Raw genomic sequence first — 15,706 nt, forward strand, 5'->3', positions numbered from 1 at the left:
GATCAGCACTGACTACAAGAACGGTGAAAATTTGTCACAAACCAAAAATCCACTGATTTAGAAATTGTCTGTTTTTCTTTTATCAAGGCAACAATCTAAAGTCTTTTTCTATGTTTTGGTTCTTTAAAGATTTAACAATTTTTAAAAATATTATTGAGCAGGTAAAATTACAAAAAAAAAAAAAAAAAAAAAATTGGGGGGTTTTTCATTTAATGAATTTTGTGACACGCAGCTTAAATTTGCCAGTTTTTAGCATTTATTTTTCATTCTTTTATTATTCATATAACTATTACTACTAATAGTAATAATGAGTAGTAATAATAGTACTAATTATTATTAGTACAATTATTAATAGTTACTGTTAATAATACTATTAATAAAATAGTATAATGTGCAACTTTTGCACATTATACTATTATATATTCTTTTATGTTTTTATTTTATTATGTTATATATAAACATAAAATATAAAATATGTTATAAATGACTTAAGAGCCCCACACTCTACCACACTGAAAACAACCGTTTAACATCCGGGATTAGCCGAGATTAAGGACATCTGTTGAGCAAACGCCATGGATTGAATGTTTTATCTTCCACACAGACGAGCCAGGAGGAAGGAGAAACCAAAAGCTGGATTCTGGATGACACCTGGAGAAAAAAAACCTTTAAAATCTCCAAAGGTCAATATTTAAATTATTACTGAAAGTTTTCCTTAAAGTTTTTCTCACACAGGTAGTTAAAATTTTAATGTAGCTGTTTTTATTGTTGTGTAAAGCAAATTTAAATCAGATGAAATGGTAAAAAAATTAAAAACAGGAGACTAAAACATCCTGACAGGACAAAGCTGCAACAACCCGACTCTTATTTATACAATCATTTAATTAAATGATGTTGGATGAGTCCTAAAAAAACTTGGGATTTCATATCCAGCAAATTGATTAATCCATGGATTATTCAACAGATTATTTCATTACTGCAGCTCAACAAGGTGAGAAAGAATACAGCAGTGTTTTCAGTCAGAGGCTTCTTCAAAACCACTGCAATATAGAAGATCTTTCCTTCTGACAGCTAAAATGTCAAAATCACAAACTTTTGGTGCTACTTTTAAAATATTTTAAGAATTTGCATTTTTTTTTCCTCAATCCCTTTAAAAAATCAAAATATATAAAGATTAAGATTAGAAAGAAACAGACAGGCAGATGGGACATGAAAACATTTTTTGTTCTTAAAAAATTTAAAAAGCTAAATTTGTGTTCATTGCCATATGGATCACAAAGTCAATGAGTAAGCAAATTTTAATTTTATTCTAAAAACAAACTAACAAAATAGATGTAAAAAGTGGAGCTGAAATTAAATCACTTAATTTATTTTAAGTTCTTTTTCATAAAAATCTAAACTCGCCTTTAAAACAATCATAATTCTGGGGTGTTCAAAGCGTGGCCCGGGGGCCATTTACAGCTGTAAAATGTATTTTTTTCAGCCCCTGACCAAAAGTCAAGAATGGTAAATATTTGTCAATGAAATAGAAAACAACAGATGGCTCCCAAAATTTGGAAATTTAGTGAGGCGACAGTCCTGAGCTATTTTTATGTTCTGGATCTTTGTTGATTTAGGGATTTGCACCACTCCCCTAATTGTTGCTCTCTGCTGTGTTTGTGTCAAAATAAAGAAATATTTTAGATTCATAAAGTTTTCTGATGACGTTTCTGAACTCAGAGAGAGGAAGGAGGATGGGGAGGCAGACTGAGGGGCTGTGAAGAGTGAGGAAGAGGAGGGGGGGAGGAAGAGGAGGCCAGCAGATGGACTCCTGCAGACAATGAAGGCAGACAAAGAGCAGAAACAGAAAAACTCTCAGACTAACATCCTAATCTGGAACCTGGATGTGTTCAGACTGAATCTGGATTCGTCCCAAGACCAGCAGGAACATCTGGAGTCATAAAGACGCTTTCAGAAGATCCCAGAACCAGATGCTTACAGCCTTTACCTGGAGGAAAGCTTTTGCATTTAGTCAAGAGGTAAAGAAATCTCGGGGATCGTTTAAAAATGCAGTTTGTGTTGAAGAAAGGTGAACATCTGCAGGCAGGTCCGTCTGCGTCTCTGCAGACATCTGAGAACTTCCTGCAGGCGTCCAGAGGGACGAGAAGCGGACAAAGGGACGCTCTCCGCCCGACAACAACCCCCCTCCTTCAGCCTGGGGCAAAGAGGAAACATCCCAACATGCACTGGGGTGGGTGGTCTTCATGAGGGCAGGGTGAGGCGATGAGTTCTTTAGTCTGAATCACTCAGAAGGATCCGTTAACACGAACGCATCGAATGACAGCTGATACGATTTTCCCAGAATAACCCAACAGATGGTGTTCCTGACGCATCCGCAGCGTTTCCTCTTTATGAAAACAGTTCAAAACGGTGAAACAAAATAATTTTATCAATTTAAATCAGAAAAGGATGATTAGGCTTCTATTGCTGATCAATTTAGGGACTGTTTCTATCTGGAGCTGAAACGATTAAGCAATTGAAATAATCGTCAATCAATTATTTGATTAATTAATTGGTTAATCTGAAAAGTATTCAGATTAAAACTGATTCTTCTGTTGACAATTAATTAATAGATTAATTGTTATAAGTTAACAATCCATTACTAAATAAATTGACGATTATTTCAATAATAATCGGTTAATCACAATTAATCATTTCAGGCTCGTGTTTCCAGGCTGTAATGATGTCAAAATTCTGTTTCAGAGGACAACTCTATTTTAAATTAGTTGACAATTATTTCAATGACTAATTAATCAGATTAATCACGCCAGATAATCGAGGCGTCTTTAAGATTGTAAGACGAGGAAATCTTGCAGTGTGATCTAGGAATAACAAACCCATGAAGCCTTCAGAGGACATCTGGATTTACACAGTTAAATTTTCAAATATTCATTGATCACTGGATTTTATTTTATGGTATCAAAGAAAAAGGGGTTGAGTATGAAAAATACACTCTACACTTTTGAGAAAATTTTAAAACCTAACCTCAGGAAAATAAAGTTTGTGATTATCTGACCGTTATTCGGACAAAAGGGTTTTTTTACTTAAGCAAGAAAAACCTTCAGGAAGCCTAAAGGAAGAACAGAGGAACATCTGAAGGTTGAGTTTTGTCCTCAGACTCTGTTTTGGTCCTTTTGAATTCGTCTGAAAGCGTATCTGTGTTTGTTTAGCAGGTATGAAGCTCCGTTTCTCTGCAGCCAGTCTCTCTTTATCTTCTTCTCGCCTCGCTGAATGCGACAGCTTCCAGGATCAGCCGTTTGGTTTGAGCCAGCAGGTAAATATTGGCCAAGTGGATGTGAAGTGAACACTTTCCACGTCTGCAGCGGGGCGCCTTAGATTAGCTTCTTTCACTCTGTGCTTCAAGGAAAAAACAGGGGCTTAGAGGAGGAGGAGGAAGATTATTTTGGGTCTCCTGGTTATTTTCTTACATTTATTCCTCTCTGATGGTGGTGGCCATCATCTCAGCTGGATATGAGCCTGATTTTACTGCACTGCATCTTTTGCTTCTGCTTTCTGTCAAACTGTTTACACTTCAGGCTGACAAAGTGACAAAACCTGCAGCGATCACAGCTCGACTTTAAGATTAGATCATTAATTGATAAACAAAAATTACCTGTTGATAATAGCAGACTAGTTCTCATACAAAAACTTACATTTTTCCTGTATTTTGGGAAATAAATGTATTTATTTTATTTTCTGAGCTATAGTTTTGAAATTTGTTGTAGTCTTGGTGTTGGGACTTTTTAAAAGTTGTTTATTGAACTTTAAAATGCCTCAACTTGAATGTGAAATATAGCAAAACTAAATTCAAATGGTTTTATATTTGAAGACATTTCCACACTGAAGCTTCATGCCAAGATTTTGGTAATTATGTTGCACAGTTAAACTAGGTGTTTGCTAATTATTGATGGCCAGTCTGCAGGAGCTGAGTGGGGGAGGAGCTTCATCCTTAAAGGCCGGGCTCGGTCCTAACATGCATTTTCCCAAACCTGCATGAAATAATCAAAGCAACATTCCAGGTCTGTTTTTAATGGGAAATAACATTATAAGATAATTAAAGCTCCAATCAGTTGATTTTAGATGGTACTGCCTCTTTAAACACAGAGTAACCTGCTGGATCATTTAGCAGCTCCTCTCTGCCGTATTATGTTGCTGGAATTGATCTTCATGATTGGCTCTAATTACACCTCAGGGAGGAAACCGAGGAAGGTGCTCTTCCCTCCTTTTGGCTTTTTGAAGGATCTTGGCTCAGAGAAACCCAAACCTGGGTGAATTGTTGCTCTGCTGCTTTCATCAGAGATGTTCTACTTTCTGTTTCCTGTTAGACTAAAGAAGCACTTTAATCACCTTCTTAAGCAAACAGCAGCAGTAATGATATAAACAGCTCCTACATCTTGACGGTTGTAAGCAGAAACTATATAATAATTCTGCTTTAAGCAGCTGAGGAGATAAAATGCATATTTACAACATAAACCTGTAAAAGCGATCCAGCCTTAATTACACACGCTGCTGCGCTGCAACAATTATCCACCCATCACAGACTTTTAATTAGGTTTCGTCTCTCCTGCAGAACACCACGTCGGCGTAACACCAGGCCCGAATCGACTTCCACTCCATAATGAATCGCAGCGCTGAAATTAAACTGATGGATAATGAATCCTTTCACTTCTCCCATCCTCTAGTCTGCAGCCTTAGGAGAGTCGCTGCAGACCGTTAAAGAGCCGCTCACTGAAAGTACAGCGTCTGCACTAAAGGCTCACGATTAACCATCTTTTATCCAGTTCACCACAAAAAACACAAAATCTTACCAAATATGGTTTCCAGTGTAAATATCTCAGTAAAACTAACTTACAAGTAACTTTTCAGCAACTTATAAAACTTGTTTTAGTCAATAATTCTTTACTATCTTTGCAAAAAAGGCCCTGTAGCAGTAGACATTTTCTTCTACTTTTCTGTGTTCATTGTACTTTCCTTAAAAGGTGACCTATTATGCATCGTGCAACAGGTTATGACATGTATATGGCCTATTTAAAACATTACATTTTGAATAGGCCATTACATTTTTTGCATTTCATTTTTAGAAAATTAGCTATTAGCATATTTTGTCCTCTGTCACTTTAAATGCAAATAAGCTGCTACTGGCCACCCCATCAAACTCAACGTTTACACTGACATGAAAATAGCTGCAAACAGAAGCACATTTACACAATTGCATATTATTGAAAAGCAGCAGTAGAGCCTCCTGCACAGTCAAAAAGAAAGCAGCAAGTGGTTTCTGGATGGTAAATTGACAACAAAACACTTGTCTTTTCCAGCAGCCATTGTATAGCAGTAAAACCAGCTACTGCACAAATGTGCTGGAGTTCCGCTGGAGTTCTGCGAGGTAACGGGCAGTGGTTGCTGATTGGTAACGTTGCCTTCTGGAGGTTTTTGATACGGCTCATTTTCCAGACACCAAAAAAGAAAAAAATTCAAAAAATTACTTATTGCCATAAACAGCTTTGTGTTATTTTTTATTTATTCTTTTTTTTAATGTTGACTGTTTTTAGAAGCAGATAAGACCCAAATGGAAGTACAGAAACATGCAAAATGTGAATTTTACATAAGAGGTCCCCTTTAAGTCCACTGCTCCTGATCAGAGGAAGAGAGCAGGTGCCTACCTGGCCGTTCTGAAGCTCATTGAGGCCTTTGCACAACGTCTGGTTCTGTAAAGAAAGAGGAACAGAATTACTTTAAGAGATTATTTACTCAATAAAACCTGATTTTATTGGCTGATACAGCTGCAAACGACTGAAATTAAAGTACACAAGTCAACTAAGACCAGAGGAGCAAAATGTTCCCATAAATCACTTCCGAATCTCAGGAAAACGGGAGACAGAGCAGGACTTTGGAGCAATCAGGAAATAAAATTATTCATTTTCTTCTTCCTCCTGATGAACTCCTCCTCTTCCTTTTCCTTGCCCTGCGAGCTCCGAACGTCTGATCAGAAAATAAAAACTTGGTCCATACGTTACCTTTTTATTTATTTTTTTCCTGATATGACAGTCAGGCTGATATGACAGTCAGGCTGATAAATTTGTTCTGTGCATTGCTTTTCACACGGGGGAAATCTGGAAGCAGCAGGGAGTTACAGTTCGCAGAGTTCACTTCAATCGAACTGAAATCAAGATTGTGGGCGTACCATTGTTCGATTACATGATCGCACCTCCCCAAACAAACCAGACTTTCTGGTTTCCTCAAGAAACAAATGGCAACAAGATGGAAGTAAATATAGGTTGTTTATATCGATTTAACGTGTTAAAATTATACATCCCTCCCAATGCAAGCCCTAAAAAAAGGTTGATGTAGTCACACCAAGGAGGAACATTTGGTAAAAACTAAGAGAATAGAAAAAAAGAAACATTTTAAGAAAAAGCATTTCCATCAAAGATCTACATTAAGGAGACGAAGAAGAAGCCGAGTCCAGACAAGCCGGCCTGAGGAGTAATTTCTGCCACAGGCCGAGGTGTTGAAGGTCAGAGACAGGAAACGATAGGCAGCTGTCTGAAGGGTGGAGGAGGTGTAAGGAGCTGCAGGCGGAGGAAGGAGGCCGGTCCCCGGAGCATGAGGACCAAACATGTGCCCACATGTCAGCGCTCAATTAGAAGTGTGGCTCACACATATTCACAGCTCCAGCAGAAGGAAGTTACAGTGAAAATGACAAGAGCCTCATTCAGCTTCAGATACTGTCGCTACGCCACGAAGACACCAAGAACTCTAAGAATTATTATCCACACAATTAAATCTGATCATTTCCACCAAAACAGTTATTATGAAGACAATCACAGCACAGAATGAAGAAAAGTTTCAGATTCTCTCCCACTGAACAACAGAAAGGCTTAAGCTCTCGCAAAAAACCCCAAACTGACCGTTTTCCCTACAACTGCATCACACAGCCAAATAAAATACAATTTAGGCAACTTACTATACCAACATTATACCAAATGTGCTGCTTTTTTTTTTTTTTTAAAGAAGAGATGAACTATTTCAATAATAAAATTCATTCCTGCCAGGATCAATTTTTGGGAGATTTCCTTCTTCATGGGTTCCAATATTTTTTCTGAAATTAACTAAATATCAATAAAAATAATGAAACAAATTTTTACAAAACTCAATCTTTGCTACAAATCTGTATCCATTTTCTACTAATGTAGAAATAACATGACCACAAAAATAAGATTACCTATATCTATCTATGAGAGCCAACCATAGAGAGAAAGACAGAAATACAGACAGAGAAAAAGACAAAGGGAAAAAGAGACAGATGAGATACAGAGACAGAGAAGGTGAGAGACTGAGAGAAACAAAGAAAAAGCAAGAGAGAAACAAGAGAAATAGAGACAGAAAGAGAAAGACTAAGAGACAATGAAAAAGACAGAAAGAGAAAAAGACAACAAGAGACAGAGACAAAGAAAGAGCAAAGATGGAAAGAGAAAAAGAGAAGCAATGAGAAAGACATGAGAGCTATAACGACAGAGAGACAGAAGAGAGAGAGACGTGGACAGAAGTGTCTTTCTTCATTAATCCTGGACATTCGACCGTCATAAAAAGTTCTTTTAATCATCTCACGTCTTTTCAGTAGAATCTGGTCCATAATGTTCCTTCTGCAGCCAAACTCAAAGAAATGGAAGAAATGAATCTGTTCTGCAAACCAAAAGCTTTTCACACACATTTCTAAACACCAAGATACAAACCCAATAATCTGCTCAAGGATGAATGAAGCAAATCAGCATTTCTTTAAGAAAACTCTGAGGCCTTGCCTTCATTTCACCTCAATGCTTCTGAACTTGAACTCTCCATACACCTTCCTGACTAAACTAAACAAACAAACCACTCACTGGTTGTTTTTCAGCTTCTGAATGACTAAAAACAGGAAAGCTTTTAAAGCCCAGGCGCCCACTCATCCTGCCTCAGCCATTCAGAGCAGGAAGATTTCACCAGATTTCCCTCTTTCTTTTTGCTCCTGCCTGTTTTTCCTCTGAAACGTCAGAAAGCCACAGACTGCAGGAAAACGGATTGAGTTTACGGCGCAGCAGACGGGCCTCTGCAGATGATCCAGTCATTCATTTCAGCTGCAGGCAGGAAGGCGGCGTCGCACTATCACACTGAAAACTAGCTTTTCATTAGCTGCAGGTAAATGAAATTGTCTTCCGTCTCTGCTGCTGAACGCGAAGAAGCAAGGACAAAAAAATCCATTACAGGCTGGAGAGGCTGATCAGAGATCCTGCTGACAGAGTTATCTCTGATGGAGGCGAAACACCTGAGGATGTTGTTATTATCAGACATCATTACGGAGTGAGAAACCTGTCAGCAGTCTGAACGCTGGGAAGCATAAAAAACAGATTTAGTTTTAAAAACCGGAAAGATTTCAGCGTTTCTTTGCATGATTAGATAGCAAATCAGGATGATTTCTTACAGTGTTTACAAGACATAAATCAAAACATATTTATGTTATAAATGCATATTTTACTTCAAAATATGTTTCCAGGCCGAGAAAAAGTTAGTGCAAATCCTCACTTTCAGCTGTTTGAGGAGTTTCTTCTAGTTCTAATCTGGGGTTTGACTAGATCAACATTTTGTAAATAAAGAGCCATTTTGCTGTCAGATCACAAAAAACCTTATAATACATATATAAATCTTAGAAATTTAGATAAATACCTACTTTACCAAATTTGTTGTAGTCTTTAAAGAAACTATTTTCTTTCTATTTTTTGGATTTAAAATAAAACAACTTTTTAAAAAACTTTATTTGACATTTGAGGTTTTAAATGAGTTTTATTTTGCTGGGTGGAAAGTAAAAACATCTCTTTAGGTTGTAAATGTTGCAGATTCCAGGATTATGAAAAACATTTTGAGGTTTTAGAGATTTATTTTAGCATCTGCATCTTAATGTCTCAATATGTTAAACATGGTCAGATAAATATGTGGTTTTGCATCCTTTACTGACAGATTTTTGGATTATTTTACTGATAATCTGACATTTTTTCATGGATTTAAGACGAAGTGAATCGGATCTGGAGGTAAAGCTGGACGTTGATGGGCGTAATGAGCTGCTCTGTTCAGACCTTTAACTAAAAGCCGCAGCTCTCAGCCGAAGCGCTTTCAAGCTTTTAAATCATCATCGTCCTGTCACTCCTGTCGGCTTCACCTCCCTGAACAATGGCTGTGAATCACACTAAAGCCATCATTTAGAAACATGGAGGTGTTAAACCTGAATCGAAACAACAGGAACGCTTCCTGGGATCCTCTCAGCGTGTTTTTGAAACCCGCAGGTGGAGTCTGGCCGCTTCGGCTTTTCTCCCACAGAAAGAGGTTTGGGAGTGAAATGGAGCCTTTGTGCTCCTCATTCAGTTTTCCAACAAGAGCAATTCCTCCCAGCTTTGATCATTTCTGTGTAATGTTCCAGCACATAATGTTTCACAAGATTCCAATTTTCACTGAACTCCGGTTTCCACTGAAGAAGCAATTTTCTGACTCAATCTCTGCAGAGTTTCTCACTGCAACCTGAAACATTAAACACCGCTGGAAGAGATTTCATTCTCATTTCGGTTCATTTCATCAGCGGCTTTATTCCAGATCAATATCTCCCCAAAGTAACCTGCAGAAAATGAAGCTAAGTTCAGTTTGTGTAAACATTTCGGATGAAGATGTTGGCAGAGGAACAAAAAAAGCTTCACACTGAAGCAGGTTTCCTTCATCAAATGGTCAGAGCTGGATTAATCTGGATTAATCTCAGCCATAATCCAACTGTTTGTCCAATAAGAGTAAAATATCTAAGATCTATTCTGTTTAAAAGCATTATCAGTTTGATTAATTCATTAAATTTACAGCTAAATTCTGTTTTTCTGCTTGTAAAATGACTCCAAACTCATTTATTCAAAATCTGAAGGGTTTTGTTAAACTCCTGCCTGTTCCAGTAGCCTGGTTTCAAGCTGGTTTCAAGCTGGTTTCAAGCTGGTTTCAAACTGAGTTTGAACTGGTTCTGGACCTGTTTGATTCATATGTGAGATAAACTTTAGATTTGACTTGATTTTAAAGCAATCAGTTTTAGATCGACTTATTCCAGCTTAGCCCTAATTTTGGACAATTTTGGACTTTGATTTGATGCAAGAGTCTCAGATTGTTTGAAATAATTAAGAATTGTTTTTTAAGTTTCCAGGACTGGGCAATAATCAAATGTATGGTTTTTGAAGGTTTAATTTTTGGATAATTGTGATATTTTTTCACCGGTCCACTCCTTGTGTTTCCATAGTGCAGGGCGGCCATCTTGTCTGACAAGCGTGTTTTACAGATTCTACTTATTTGAACTTTAAATTCAGGTCAACTCTACAAAGTATAATAAGGCCTGACTACATTTTGTCTTTAGTAATTACTTGAATGAAGTTGTACTATTAGGAGAATGAAGCAGTAGTGTTATGGGAGGTCCAACATTATTAATAATAATAATAATATTTAAAAAAAAGATTCAAGCCTTTTTTTCCATATCAAAACGACTTTTCTCGTAACTTTAAGACGTTCTTCTGGTAAAATTGAGACTTAGACTTAGACTTGACTTTATTGATCACTTGGGAAGACTCCCTCAGGAAATTATAGTTACCAGCAGCTCACAGGCAAAAATGTGGCACACAGTAAGCATACACAAAAGAATACAAAAAAATACAAATTAAATTCAAGGTACACAATAAATATAATAAGAATATAAATACAAAACAAAGAATATAAATACAACACAAAAGGAAATTTTGCGTCTTAATTCTGCTAATATTATGACTCCATTTCAGTAATTAAACATCATCAGTTGAGCCTCACAGAAGCACTTTTTGAAAATATTTTATTTGTAGTTTCTTTTTTGAAAAGAAAGAAAAATAAAATTGTAAATCAGATCTGATATGAAAAAAGAAAATCAAAATGTAATTTTTTATATGGCCAGTACCAGTTCAGACTGATGTGTAAATTGGGAATTCATTGATTTCAGACTGATGTTACAACTGGTTTGACCGAAAGAACCATTTTATGAACTGGTTGTGAGCTGAATTAACAACAGCAACAAATGGCTTATTTGGTTTTATTCCAGTTTTAGTCTTTGACTAGACCGCCTCAGACCTTAAAACTGGCCTTCAGCCAGTTCTGAGCTCACTTTAGAACTTGGTGTTGGCTGGTTTTGGACAGATATCAGATCTGGATTGGATTGATCAGACAGTGATGGTGAGTTTAAGGTCTGGCGCTCCAGTCCGTCTTTTGTGACTCTAAATCTGCTGCAGGACAAATGCAGCGCTGCATGAGTGATGCAGATGAAACGCCCGCCTCTGTTTGCTGCGGCTTGTTCTGGCTCCTCCAGTCCAACATCTCCTCATCACTGCACAGAACAAGTCTAGTTATATTTGGCACGTTGCTACGGAAACCAGCTTCTCTTTGAACTGTTGTTGCCTCTTCCTTGACGGCGGGGAATAAAAATTGTGCCGCTCTGACGTGGAGCTGTGTGGCGACGAAGCCAAATGCATCTATGCCACACACATCCAGGGACGACGCTCAGAAAAACCACAGCGCCTGAAGGCAGCAGCGCCACTTCAGCTTGCTCTGAATAATTGGGTTAATTTGGCCGTTTAGGCTGATGGCGCCCCAGGATGGTGACAAAACGTCCACAGCAGCAAAAACACAAAAAAGTAAAGTTGGCTGCAGATGAACTTGCTCTCTCAGGCACTTTTTCCCCCCAAACTCCATTTATTTTTAATTGCTTTTCACTGTTTGTCTGTATCTTTGTGTCTTTGCAGCTCTTGATAAGCAAGCCAGTAATAGGGAATTAATTTGAACGCTTTCACAGGAAAAAAACTTACTGGCTGCTGATTTTAATTTATCTTTATTCAGCTCACACACAAAAAAAAACAGGCTCATTCTGCTGCTTTCATTGGTTTTCTCACATTTCCATGGAGCGGCAAACAAAGCAGCTGGCATTCCAGGCGGACTGCGTGTAGAAACACAATGCGTGTCAGAGGGCAGAGAGGGCGCATCGCCTCATCTGAGCCCAGGGTTAAATGAGTCCCGGAGAAGAAACACTGCGAGCTCAGAGCGGTTCATCACCAGCAGAACAAACGTCTGCAGCAGCAAACAGCTGGAAATGCATTCAGCCTCTGGATTATTGAGATATTAGAAATATAACCGCCTTTAATGCAAACACTGGATGTCTTATTTACTGCAAAAGATGGTTAAAATCAGTCAAGAAAATGGCTGCTGGAAAAGAACTGTATAGTTGCTGACTTATCATCTAGAAACTACTTGCTGCATTATTGCTGGTTGTGCGGGAGGCCCTACAAATGCTTGTTAAAGATGTGATTCAATAATTGTGCAAGTATTTGTAGCTAGTTTCATGTTTGAGTGTAAAAGTTGAGTTGGGGGCTGAAGAAGACTGAACACAACTTCATTCTTTGCAAAATGAAAACAGAAATGGAGCGGCGTCAGATTTTAGCGCTGAAGGAATTCTCTTATGTAAAAGGTTATGATCCATTTCTCTTGCTAAAACTAGACTAAGACGTTTGTTTTGGTTTTATTTACCCAGAATGCCCTGCGCTGCAGTCCACTCCCTGCTTTAGGAGCGGCGTCCGGCCCACTTGCCGTTCACACCGCACCAGAGTTCATTTCAACTGAACCAAACTGAGGTCAGAGTTCGTTTCTTACAGTGTTGGATCACACAGACGCACCTCCACAAACGAACCAGACGTTCTAAACAAACAAACTAGAGCTGGATGAAGGCGGATTAAACAGGACTAGTGTGAGTGAAACCTTCCTCTCGGTCCAAATCCACAATCCAAAGTAAAAATCACTTTGATTTCTCCAGCTTCCTTCTTAAACCGCCTCAAAGACTCTGAAAATAAACTTTAAAACACGCTGCCTGGGTAACAGCTCCCACACTGACAAGCTTTGGGATCAGAAGTGAGAGAACTTAACGAAAATAAAAACTGATTTTTTGTTTTAGACCAGCCGGCTGCCTGTCAGAACCAATCGGGTCAATTTGGGTCAGCAGCCAAATTCTAGATTTAGACTCCGGGACGTTTTCCAGAATATTCCACATCAACACGGCTTCAAACATCAAACGCCAACGACTGAGTGAAGTTCCTCCATCGTCAAAATATTCCAGCATCCATGAGCATCCTCAGTCTGTTGCCATGGACACGGCATAACATCTCACCAGTCAGCCCGTTCTGCCCTCCTTCTTTCCTCCTCGCTATCAGGTTTGATGCGTTTACATGCACTGAGTTAAAATAGGAGAAATGACTTCCTGGTTGATTTTCCTGCCCCTCCATCTTGCCTCAGATCTCCCATCATCTTCCTCCTCCTCGTCTTCCTCCTCCTCCTCCTGAGAGCCATCACTCTCGTCGACCTTGTCGAGGAAAAACAAATTAAAGTCCCGTTCGTTACGCAGCACTCTTTGTTAGCCGCCAACCGCCAGAGCGAGGACATCCGCCCCACCCCACCTTCACACCTCACCCCCTCTCCCAAACGTCACCCTCCTCTTCCTCGCCTGCAAACACATTTTAAACGTTTGAAGACGACAAACTGCTCTTCCTCCGTCACTGCAGCTCATAAATACTCCAGAATCAGTTCAGATGGTGAGATTTCACATGCAGCTGCTCTTCTTCACAGGAATATTAAAACAAATAATAAAAAAAAAACCAAAGTCGCAATTATTCAACATCAACTACTTGTCTGTTTTAACCAGAAAGCTACTGATATTACCAGAAAGGAAGATTTACAAAAACCCAACAAAACAGGCTTTTATCCTGTGGTTTTCCTGCAGCTTCCTGCAAAAAATATTTACACTACGGCTTTAACGGTAACAAATGTACTGGATAATAAATGGTAATGTTTGTGACAAACAATAATATTGTTGTTTTGAGACCATTTGAGTAACATATTGCCTTATAAAAGACCAATAAACTTTGAATTTTGTAAGTAACATTCACTGTTAGATGCTTTTATCATCTAAAATAAACCAAAGCAACAAATAAAACGGAAACAAAATTATTCTGGAATATTGAGGCAATAATGGCTTAGTCAAAGTCCAGACCCAAGTCCAATTAAAAATCTGTGGTTGGTGGCACTGTTGCCTAGCAACCAAAAAGTCTTGCCAGTCTCTCTGGTCTCAACAGTTGCTTTCCCAAATATCATTTTAAATTGATCAAATCAAAGCAGATTTTATCAGTTTGCTGCCAAATTACATCAACGATCGCACAAATTCATGCAAAAATAAACAGAATTTTGCATGACACTTTTAGTTTAAGCGATGCTAACTCCAACCTGCAGGTGGCAGTGTTTCGTTCTTCTACTTTTGCTCCTCAGTTTGTCAAATTATCGTCCGTTAGCAACAAAATTTACATTTACAGTCATATGAATATCGCAAAAAGTCTTGCAAATATTCCTAAAGTAGCTCCACCAAAAAAAAAAATAAAAAATATCAAGATTTAGATCGCAAAAAATAAATTACTCATAAAATCCTGGAGGGAGCCAAATATGTTCAATTTTATTTAATTTCAGGAAGTACTCTATGAATGCAGAGAAGATCATTTATTAATATATAAACATTTTGTAATGGGTTTTATTGATTCATTTTGGGAGAAACGGCCCTTTAAGAGCATTTAAGATCTTCACTTGACCCGAAATGAAAATGTTTATCTTTGGGAACTACTCCTAAATTATGAGATAAACTGAAAGAGAAGTCATCCATAAAAAACAAGGAAGGGTTTGTTACTTCCTAAAAAGCTGGAAAATATGATTTTGAAGGAATTATTAGAACTAACCGGATCCAAACGGTCTTCAATGATTCATAGAAACCAGATCCCAGAACAGCCAAAGCCGCTTCACTCAACCAGAAGGACAGATTCAAGGCAACAGTCGTGTTCTCTGGAGGATAAAAGCAGAATGATTCGAGCAGCTCTGTGTGTGTTCAGGCCTTGAACACGTCAGCATTTAAACACTGCGCCTGCTGCTTTTGTTAAATACGACTCCAAGTCGACTGTTTCTGCTGCCGTTCGGTTACTAAGCAACTTGGCTGCACACTTTAAGAGACGTGATTAAGCAAATGGATTATTTTTCCTCTGAAGAACAATTCACCTCCATTCTTTTAGTTCCTCCCCTAAATCAGAGGATCAGCCTTGAACTAGCAGAGAAATTTGGTCCTGTTGCATTCAGAGCAGAGAGACGGTGATTATTTACAGACTTTTAAAACATGGCGGTTATTAATAGACAGAACAGGAAACTGAATCATGCCATCTTCTGGCTGCAGCAGAGAGAGAAGATGCTGCTGCTCTGATCCACGACGAGTTCAACCTGGACCAGCAGAACCACGACTCTGCAAACAGCAGCTCGGTTTAAGATGGGCGGACATGTTGGAATGATTTATCCCAACGGTGTCCAAACTTTATGTCACATGGGTCAAAAATCTCAGAGTCTGAACTACAGAGGAGAAATTACAATCTGGAGCTAAACAAATCTGAATTCTAAGAAAAACAGTTTCGGAATTTGGAAAAAGTGTCAGAATTCTGAGGTTAAAGTGAAAACTTTCTAATTAAAGTAAAAATTCTTTACTTTGTCCAGTAGCCTTTACTAAAACAACATTAAACAAGAATACTTAGGT

General features: G+C 38.2%; 1 protein-coding gene across 1 annotated transcript in view; it reads right to left on the bottom strand.

The window, feature by feature from the left end:
- phf21b (PHD finger protein 21B) overlaps positions 1-15,706 on the bottom strand; it is a 50,756-nt gene that overhangs the window by 16,473 nt on the left and 18,577 nt on the right. The window contains exon 2 of the mRNA XM_055022015.1: positions 5,700-5,744. Within this exon, the coding sequence (XP_054877990.1) occupies positions 5,700-5,744 (45 nt within the window). The remainder of the gene's footprint in view (positions 1-5,699; positions 5,745-15,706) is intronic.

Source organism: Poeciliopsis prolifica, unplaced genomic scaffold, assembly GCF_027474105.1.
Source record: "Poeciliopsis prolifica strain line A6 unplaced genomic scaffold, Auburn_PproV2 SCAFFOLD081, whole genome shotgun sequence".
Lineage (NCBI taxonomy): Eukaryota > Metazoa > Chordata > Actinopteri > Cyprinodontiformes > Poeciliidae > Poeciliopsis > Poeciliopsis prolifica.